The 10,581-nt window shown below is 42.3% G+C and overlaps 1 protein-coding gene across 1 annotated transcript in view; it reads left to right on the forward strand.

The window, feature by feature from the left end:
* Positions 1-10,581, forward strand: part of TTN (titin) — a 310,422-nt gene extending 299,841 nt beyond the window's left edge. Inside the window, exons 337-340 of the mRNA XM_054044429.1 lie at positions 78-6,025; positions 6,115-6,268; positions 7,409-7,696; positions 9,285-10,581. Coding sequence (XP_053900404.1) covers positions 78-6,025; positions 6,115-6,268; positions 7,409-7,696; positions 9,285-9,583 — 6,689 coding nt within the window. The 3' untranslated portion in view covers positions 9,584-10,581. The remainder of the gene's footprint in view (positions 1-77; positions 6,026-6,114; positions 6,269-7,408; positions 7,697-9,284) is intronic.

Genomic DNA, 10,581 nt, shown 5'->3' on the forward strand with positions numbered 1-10,581 from the left:
AAGTTTAGAATACTCCTGCTGTGTTTTAGTTAAAATACTGTTTGTACTGATGGGATCTTTCTTTCTTTCTGCTACAGTTCCTGCTAAGATTCACTTGCCCAAAAATCTTGAAGGTATGGGAGCTGTTCATGCTCTCCGAGGTGAAGTGGTCAGCATCAAGATTCCATTCAGTGGCAAGCCGGATCCAGTGATTACATGGCAGAAAGGACAAGATCTCATTGATAACAATGGACACTACCAAGTTATTGTTACAAGATCATTCACCTCTCTAGTTTTTCCAAATGGTGTGGACAGAAAAGATGCAGGTTTCTACATTGTTTGTGCTAAAAATAGATTTGGCATTGATCAAAAAACAGTTGAATTAGATGTGGCTGATGTACCTGATCCACCAAGGGGTCTGAAAGTAAGTGACATTTCAAGGGATTCAGTCAACTTGATCTGGACTGCTCCAGCAACTGATGGTGGAAGCAGAGTCACAAACTACATCATTGAGAAACGTGCTACTACAGCAGAGAGATGGATTCGTGTTGCACAAGCTCGTGATACCCGATACACTGTGGTAAACCTATTTGGCAAGACAAGCTACCAGTTCCGTGTAATTGCAGAAAATAAATTTGGGCAAAGTCAGCCTTCTGAACCTACAGAGCCAATTATAACACAGGAAGATAAGACAAGAATGCTGAACTATGATGAAGAAGTTGATGAGACCAGAGAAGTCACCACAGTTAAAGCATCTCACTCTTCCACAAAGGAACTCTATGACAAATATATGATTGCTGAAGAGCTTGGGCGTGGGCATTTTGGAATTGTCCACCGCTGTGTTGAATCAGTTTCCAAGAAGACCTTCCTGGCCAAATTTGTTAAAGTAAAGGGAGCTGACCAAGTTTTAGTAAAGAAAGAGATTTCCATCCTAAACATTGCTAGGCATAGAAATATCTTGTATCTTCACGAATCATTTGAAAGCCTAGAAGAATTAGTCATGATCTTTGAGTTCATATCTGGAGTTGACATCTTCGAAAGAATTAGTACAACCTCATTTGAACTGAGTGAAAGAGAAATAGTAAACTATGTACACCAGGTCTGTGAAGCACTTGAATTCTTACACGGTCATAACATTGGACATTTTGATATCAGGCCAGAGAATATCATTTACTTCACAAGAAGAAGCTCCATAATTAAAATTATTGAGTTTGGTCAGGCTAGACAGCTGAAGCCTGGTGACAACTTTAGACTTCAGTTTACTTCTCCTGAATATTATGGACCTGAAGTACATCAACATGATGTGGTCAGCACAGCTACTGACATGTGGTCACTTGGTGTCCTAGTATATATACTTCTAAGTGGTATTAATCCTTTCATTGCTGAAACAAACCAACAGACTATTGAAAATATCATCAGTGCTGAATACAACTTTGATGATGAAGCATTCAAAGATATAAGTATTGAGGCCATGGACTTCATTGATCGCCTACTAGTAAAAGAAAGGAAGGGTCGTATGACTGCTGCAGAAGCACTTAGTCATCCATGGCTGAAACAGAGGACGGAAAAGATCAGCACTAAAGTCATCAAGACATTAAGACATAGGCGGTACTACCAGACCCTGGTGAAGAAAGAATGGAATATGGTTGTGTCAGTAGCTCGCATTTCCTGTGGTGGTGCAATTAGATCTCAGAAAGGGGTTACAGTTGCAAAAGTAAAAGTTGCATCAATTGACATTGGCCCCATTTCTGGGCAGATAATGCATGCTGTTGTAGAAGAAGGAGGGCATGCGAAATACACATGTAAGATTGAAAATTACGATCAGTCCACACAAGTGACTTGGTACTTTGGTATCAGGCAACTGGAGAACAATGGGAAGTATGAAATCAGCTACCAGGAAGGAGTGGCAACCATGTATGTTAAAGACATTACTAAATCAGATGATGGTACCTATAGGTGCAAGGTAGTAAATGACTATGGTGAAGATAGTTCCTATGCAGAGCTATTTGTTAAAGGTGTGAGAGAAGTTTCTGAGTATTATAGATACAGAACAGTTAAGAAAGTGAAACGCCGAGTGGATACTATGAGACTTCTAGAGAGGCCACCAGAATTTACTTTGCCTCTGTATAACCACACTGCCTATGTTGGTGAACATGTCAGGTTTGGAGTAACTATAACCGTCCACCCAGAACCTCGAGTAACATGGTTCAAATCAGGTCAGAAAATTAAACCAGGTGATGACGATAGGAAGTATGCTTTTGAATCTGACAAAGGGCTTTATCAACTTACCATCCATAATCTTACTGAGGATGATGATGCTGAATATAGTATTTTGGCACGCAACAAATATGGTGAAGACAGTTGCAAAGCTAAGCTGACTGTAATTCCACACCCACCTCCAGCAGACACCACATTAAGACCAATGTTCAAAAGACTATTAGCAAATGCAGAGTGCCAAGAAGGCCAAAGTGTGTGCTTTGAGATAAGGATATCTGGTGTACCAAAACCAACATTGAAATGGGAGAAAGATGGTCAACCTCTGTCATGTGGTCCCAACATTGAAGTTGTTTATGAAGGCTTGGACTATTATGCTTTGCACATCAGAGATACTTTACCAGAAGACAGTGGTTATTATAGAGTTACTGCTACAAATAGTGCTGGATCTTCAAGTTGTCAGGCTTACCTGAAAGTAGAACGCTTGACATATGTCAAGCACGAGTACAAGACAGAAGAAGAGCGGGAAAAGCATGTACAAAAACAAATTGACAAGACACTAAGAATGGCAGAAATCCTTTCTGGGACTGAAACTGTTCCACTAACACAAGCAGCACAGGAAGCTCTAAGAGAAGCTGCCATCCTGTATAAGCCAGCAGTGAGTACTAAGACTGTTAAAGGTGTATATGAAATTCAGAAGGAAGAAATAAAGGAAGAAAGGAGACTTCGCATGCCGTATGAGATACCAGAACCTCGCAGGCATGTACGCACTGCTCTTGAGGAAGATCAGACCATTAAACAGTTTGTGCCTATGTCAGATATGAAGTGGTACAAGAAGCTGCGAGACCAGTATGAAATGCCAGGAAAACTAGACAGAATTGTTCAGAAACGGCCAAAGCGCATTCGCCTTTCTAGATGGGAACAGTTCTATGTGATGCCACTCCCACGCATTTCTGATCAGTATAAACCTAAATGGCGCATACCAAAGCTGTCACAAGATGACCTTGAAACTGTGAGACCAGCACGCCGCCGAACACCATCTCCTGATTATGAGCTTTATTACAGACCAAGAAGGCGATCACTCAGTGACCTGTCAGATGAGGAATTACTCCTACCTACTCATGACTATTTAGCCATGAAGAGAATTGAAGAGGAAAGACTGCGTCTTGAAGAAGAACTTGAGTTAGGCTTTTCTGCTTCACCACCAAGCAGAAGCCCTCCACGTTTTGAGCTGTCTGCCCTTCGTTATTCTTCAGCAGGGGAGCAGGTCAGTACAGAGGAAGCCAGAAAAAGAGAGCTGAGGTACTCAACCTATCACATCCCATCTAAAGCTGAAACTGGAGCAAGTTATGCAGAACTTCGTCAACGCCATGATAGGGCTGTCTATAGGCCACCAAAGCAAAGACAGAGAATAATGGATGAGAGAGAGGATGAAGAATTGCTTCGTCCAGTTATCACAACTCAGCGACTCTCTGAATACAAGAGTGAGCTTGAGCGTATGGCACAGGAGGAAGAGAGCAGAGTGAGGAGGAGACAGAGAGAAATAACTGAGATTACATCAGAAGAAGAAGAAGAAATAAAAATGGTGGAACATGTTCACAGGGAATTTTCACCACCCTCAAGGCTATTGAGGAGGAGAAGATCTCTTTCTCCAACTTACATTGAATTAATGCGCCCAGTATCTGAATTAATTCGGCCCCGTTCACGGCCTGGGGAAGAAACTGAAAGGAGATCCCCTACGCCAGAGAGAACTCGGCCACGCTCACCAAGCCCGGTAACTAGTGAAAGGTCACTCTCTCGATTTGAAAGGATGGCCAGATTTGATATCTTCTCCAGGTATGACTCCATGAAAGCTGCTTTGAAAACTCAGAAAACAATGGAAAGGAAATACGAAGTTCTGACTCAGCAGCCTTTCACCTTGGATCACACCCCTCGCATCACTCTGAGAATGCGTTCTCATCATGTGCCGTGCAATCATAATACCAGGTTCATTCTAAACGTCCAATCAAAACCAACAGCTGAAGTGAAATGGTACCATAATGGTATTGAAATCCAAGAGAGCAGTAAGATACATTTCACTAATACCAGTGGTGTGTTAACCTTGGAGATTCTTGACTGCCATATTGATGATAGTGGAACATATCGTGTTGTATGCACAAATTACAAAGGAGAATGTTCTGACTATGCAACATTAGATGTTACGGGAGGAGATTATACTACCTACTCTTCCCAGCGCAGAGATGAGGAAGTACCAAGATCCATTTTTCCTGACTTGACAAAGACAGAGGCTTATGCTGTTTCCTCTTTTAAGAAAACATCTGCAATAGAGGCTAGTTCTTCAGTCAGAGAGGTCAAATCAGAAATGACAGAGACAAGAGAATCACTCTCATCATACGAACGCTATGCTTCTGCTGAAAAGAAAATCACTGCAGCTGAAGAAAAATCATTGGAGGAAAGGGCTTCACTCAAGAAGTTTAAGACCACTCTTCCAGCAACAATATTAACAAAACCACGATCAATCACTGTCTCTGAAGGGGAGACTGCAAGATTTTCTTGTGACATTGATGGTGAACCAACACCAACAGTAACGTGGTTACGTGCAGGTCAAGCCATTGTTTCTTCCAGGCGCTTCCAAGTCACACGAACACAATACAAATCTACTTTTGAGATTTCTTCTGTCCAGACATCAGATGAAGGAAGTTACATTTTGGTGGTAGAAAACTCTGAAGGAAGACAGGAAGCACCCTTTACTTTGACTGTACAAAGAGCAAGGGTTCCTGAAAAAGCAGTTACATCACCCCCAAAAGTCAAATCTCCTGAGCCTCGTGTGAAGTCTCCAGAGCCAGTTAAATCACCTAAACGTGTAAAATCCCCTGAACCACCTACTGCTCATGCAAAAGCTAAATCAGCAGCAGAAGGCAGGACAACTCCAGTGGAGAAAGTGCAGTTACCAACTGCTGCTCCTCCCAAGATAACTCAGCAGCTGAAAGTGGAAGCTTGTGGAGATAAGGTAAGGTTTTCCTGTGCAGCTGAAAGCAGTATCTTAAGTGTCAGAGAAGTATCCTGGTATAAAGATGGCAACAAACTGAAAGAAGACAGCCATTTCATGTTTCATTATTCAGCAGATGGCACCTATGAACTCAAAATCCATAACCTTACAGAGTCTGATCAAGGTGAATATACCTGTGAAATCACTGGGGAAGGTGGTGTATCTAAAACTAACTTCCAATTTGTTGGCCAAGTTTTTAAAAGTATCCATTCCCAAGTGTCAAGCATGACTGAAAAGTCTAAAACAGTTGAGAAAGAGGCTGAGGCACTTAAAATTTCTACCCAGAAGAAATCAGCAGTGACAACTCAAGAAAAAGAAGTGGTCCAAGAAGAAATTATTAAAAAGTCAGCAGTTTCTGAAGAAGCCAAAAGATCACATGCAGAAATTAAAGCTTCTTCCACTAAAATGACTGTGTCTCACGGCCAGAAAGTTACTGTGAAAGCTAACATTGAAGGTGCATCTGAAGTGAAATGGGTGCTGAATGGAATGGAGCTACCTAACTCAGAAGATTACAGATATGGTGTATCTGGAAATGATCACACTCTAACCATCAAAAAAGCTAGTCATAAAGATGAAGGAATACTTACCTGTGAAGGTAAAACAGACCAAGGCATTGTCAGATGCCAGTTTGATATGACCTTTTCTACTGAGCGCTCAAATGCACCAGCCTTCATCACACAGCCCAAATCTCAAAACATTGATGAAGGACAAGATGTATTGTTGACTTGTGAAATCTCTGGGGATCCTTCTCCTGAAATTGAGTGGTTTAAGAATAACCAACCAGTAAGTAATCACTTACATATTAGCTTTAAAAATTGCATTCAAAATTCTTGTTAAAATTGATCATAATCAAAAATATTTTCCCCCCTCAGATTGCTATGTCATCCAAAATCAATGTAAATCGCTCCAATACTATATATTCTCTTAATATTCTAAATGCTACAGTGAGTGACAGTGGAAAATACACAGTCAAAGCTAAAAATTACCATGGACAATGCTCTGCTACAGCATCCCTGACTGTACTCCGTAAGTTTGTTGTTTAATTCTTGTTGTTTTGAATGACTAGAAGTCTTGCCTGGTAGAATTAGATGCAACAAAATCTGTAGAGTGGTGTTGACTTACGCGTTTTAACACATTTCTATTTTTGTTGTACAATATAATTTATATTTGACAAATATGGGGGATCTTTTATGCTATTTTAACACCTATTTAAGAGTGTTCAGTTTCCTACCAGATGAGTGTCAATAGCAAGCAGTGAACATTCTTAACTGTGATCTTGCCATTAACCCCTGGGTGCTGGTGATCACTGTTTCATTGAACATCAAAGCAGTTCATTAAAAAAAAAAGTATATTACTCTACCATTAAAAATGTATTGAATTACTAGTACTTGAATTAAATTGTTTTGCTGGCAGTTCAAGAATATCTTGATTCCTGAAATCAAGGGGTTATTGTATTTTTGCTGTTGCTGTATGTTTGTGCTTATGTTAAAGAGAAAGCAGCTGAGATATTTACTACTTGTTAGATGACTACAGAACAATTCATTTAACCAGAATATGTAGGTCAAACAAAGAGAAATTATAAAACAGTATTTAAAAGTACCTGAAAATGTTTCAGAATTTCTACTGATATGAACTAGGCAAATGCATAATCCCTTGCTCTATGATTCTAGTGATAAATCTGACAGGAATTGCTATCTGATGATATGTCTTAAAATTGGCAAATAAGAGCTGCAGCTAGAGACTGAAGGAATAGCAAGGAGTTCCCATAGTTCTTTTTAGCTACATTTTGGGTGGCATTTTCTGATTAGTCTGAAAAGGAATCAAAAACCAAATCAAAATACCCACTGCCAGAAAAAAATGCTAAACTTCTTTTAAAAGCATCAGAATTATATCTCTGGCTGCAACTGTAATTTTCTTTTGTTCATACATGTCACAGGCTAATAAAATGTCTGCTTCCTGCTTCATTATTTCATATATAAAGTATTATTAGTGATTTAGGCATGTTGGATCAAGTAATTGGAAACATTTTTATGGTCCATTGAAGTTTTCCTTTAAAAAGTAACCATACTCTTTTCTCCCTTCTATGAAGTCAACATAGGATGACATTACTTCACCAGTTAATGATATGACATAGCTTTTTCCTTTTATGTTTGCTATGCTCCACAGCTCTAATTGAAGAACCTCCAAAAGAGGTAGTATTGAGGACAAGTGGTGATGCAAGCATGCAGGAAAGTTTCTCTTCTAAGTCATTTCAAATGTCTGCTTCTAAACAAGAGGCTTCGTTCAGCAGTAGCGGCATGACTGAAATGAAATTTGCAAGCATGTCTGCCCAAAGCATGGCCTCTTCCATGAAAGAATCCTTTGTAGAGATGAGCTCCAGCAGTATTATGGAAAAATCTAGTCTGACACAACTGGGGAGTTCAACTAGTAGAATGATTACATCTGGTTTGAGAGGTGAGCAATAAAATTACTGGTAGAATTAGAATATCAAATACTTGGGAGTAGTACTTAGAACAGGGGTAGACAACCTTTCAGAAGTGATGTGCCGAGTCTTCATTTATTCACTTTAATTTAAGGTTTCGCGTGCCAGTAATACATTTTAACCTTTTTTAGAAGGTCTCTGACTATAAGTCTATATTATATAACTAAACTATTGTTGTATGTAAAGTAAACAAGGTTTTCAAAATGTTTAAGAAGCTTCATTTAAAATTAAATTAAAATGCCGATCTTACGCCTCCAGCCTGCTCAGCTCGCTGCCGGCCTGGAGTTCTGTTCACCTAGGCTGGCAGCGGGCTGAGCGGGGCCTGTAGCCGGGACCCTGGCTAGCAAGGGGCTGGCAGTCGGGACCCCAGACCTGGGGGGGGTTTCAGGGATCAGGGCAGAGGGCTGGGTGTGTGGAGGGTGCAGGGCAGAAGGCTGGACGTGTGTGGGGGTTCAGTGGTCAGGGCAGAGGGATGGGGGCTGTCGGGGTGCAGGGCAGAAGGCTGGGTGTGGGGGGGTTCAGGGGTGAGGACAGAGGGATGGGGGCTGTGGGGGTGCAGGGCAGAAGGCTGGGTGTGGGGGGGTTCAGGGGTGAGGGCAGAGGGCAGTGGAGGTGTGGGGGGGTTCAGGGGTCAGGACAGAGGGCTGGGGTATGTGGGGGGTGTAGGACAGAAGGCTGGGTGTGTGGGGGGTTCAGGGGTCAGCAGGACCACCCAAAGGATTCAGGGGGCCTGGGGCAAAGCAATTTCGGGGGCCCCTTCCATAAAAAAAAAGTTGCAATACTATAGAATACTATATTCTCGTGGGGGCCTCTGCAGGGCCTGGGGCCTGGGGCAAATTGCCCCACTTGCCCCCCCCCCCCGGGCAGCCCTGGGGGTCAGGGCAGAGGGCTGGGAGGTGTGGGGGGTGCAGGGCAGAAGGCTGGATGTAGGGGGGGGTCAGGGGTCAGGGCAGAGGGTTGGTTGGGGTGGGGGGTGCAGGGCAGAAGGCTGGATGTAGGGGGGGGTCAGGGGTCAGGGCAGAGGGTTGGTTGGGGTGGGGGGTGCAGGGCAGAAGGCTGTGGGGGGGTTCAGGGGTCAGGCAGAGGGCTGGGGTGCTCGGCTCGTGGGGGTGCTCCCAGCCCCCTGCCCTGAGCGGCTCATGGCAGGGGGCTGGAAGGGATATGCCCTGTTCCACCCACTTCCCCAAGGCCCCAACCCTACTTCTTCTCTGCTTTCTCTACGGAACAGCGAGCACGCTGCCGCTCTTCCCCCCGCCCCTCGCTAGGGCCATCAGCTGATCAACGCAGGGAAGGAGAGGAGGAGGAACAGGAAAGCACCACGCTGGGGGAAGAAGCGGAGGTGGGGGGAAGCTTGGCTGCCGCAGGAGAGAGCGGTGGGCAGGGGGGCTGAGTGGGGCTGGGACTGCGGCAGGCAGCAGTGTGCCACTCCAAATCGGCTTGCGTGCCATGTTTGGCATGCGTGCCGTAGGTTGCCAACCCCGACTTAGAATATCTCTGATGCAGGGAGATAGTTCTTAATGAAAATAACTAACTTGAAACTTACTTTCACATTTTGCAAAGGAGTACCACCCAAAATTGAAGCTCTTCCATCTGATATCAGCATTGATGAAGGAAAGGTTCTCACAGTATCCTGTGCCTTTTCGGGTGAACCTGCTCCTGAAGTAACATGGTACTGCAAAGGGGAAAAAATTACTAGTCAGGAACAGCAAGGCAGATTCCATATTGAAACTAGTGAAGATCTAACCACTCTTATCATCATGGATGTCCAGAAGAATGATGGCGGACTTTATACACTGAATTTAGAAAATGAATTCGGTTCTGACTCTGCCACTGTGAATATTAATATTCGATCAATTTAGAGGGCTTGATCTGTTTTATATACACTTGACTTTTTACAAGTGTCATATAGACTGAAATATCAAATCTGTAAATAGGAAAAAAAATATTTTTGTACCTACCTGAATGAGACAAAGTTCAAAGATATACATGATGACTTATAGTTATTATTTGACCTATGAATTTTAAACATTTTTCAATGACATGTACATACTGTATATAGCCGAAGTTAACGGTTATGAAGTTTTGTACCATTTATTTTATGACTTATAAAATGTAATTTTTGGAACTAACGGTTGGTAGGAGAAAGTTTCTAAGGAAACGAATACCCTACTCAACATTTAACTAATTGTTGTGCCTCAACACAGTGTTGATGTCTAAGAATGCCTCAACAGGTAGAGAGGCTCCCTGTTGAAGACTGCATCCACCTAAGAAATGATACTGTGCATTGTACTTATACGTGCACGAATATATCTGTTGAATCAGAAGTGTAAGGCATTGGTGATGTTTGCATCTACCCTCCTGTAATCAGCACTTTAATGTTTTACATTGACTCTGATTGTCACACTAATTTTTATTTCCGGACTGACTTACAATATTTTGAGCAAAGTGCAAGCGGCCAGCACTTTGTTCACTCACTGTTTGAGTACTGTTTCTGGCATATTGACTACCTGAATAGCTTTTAAGAAGTAACATCACCTGGCCATTCCCTCATTCAACAAAGTTGTTTAGGTACTCAAGTGCAGCAGCAGTACTGACTCTCGGAGGTTCCCGGGGTGCAGTGATTGTGAGTTTGTGTGGTAGTATTAGAAATCTATTACGTATTGTAATTTCCAAGCAACTAAGCAATGAACCACAGTTTTAAAAAAAATCCAAAAAACTGTTGCTAAGACCACAATAGTGCCCTCACCTTCAATTTGATTTAGTTCTCTTAACATAGTAGTCAATTTTATTGTTAGCTGTATTTGTTGAACCTCCTTGAGATAGTATTGTTCATTTGAAATAAAGCATGCTACCTGCA

The sequence above is a fragment of the Malaclemys terrapin genome, chromosome 11 (assembly GCF_027887155.1).
Source record: "Malaclemys terrapin pileata isolate rMalTer1 chromosome 11, rMalTer1.hap1, whole genome shotgun sequence".
Classification (NCBI taxonomy): Eukaryota; Metazoa; Chordata; order Testudines; family Emydidae; genus Malaclemys; species Malaclemys terrapin.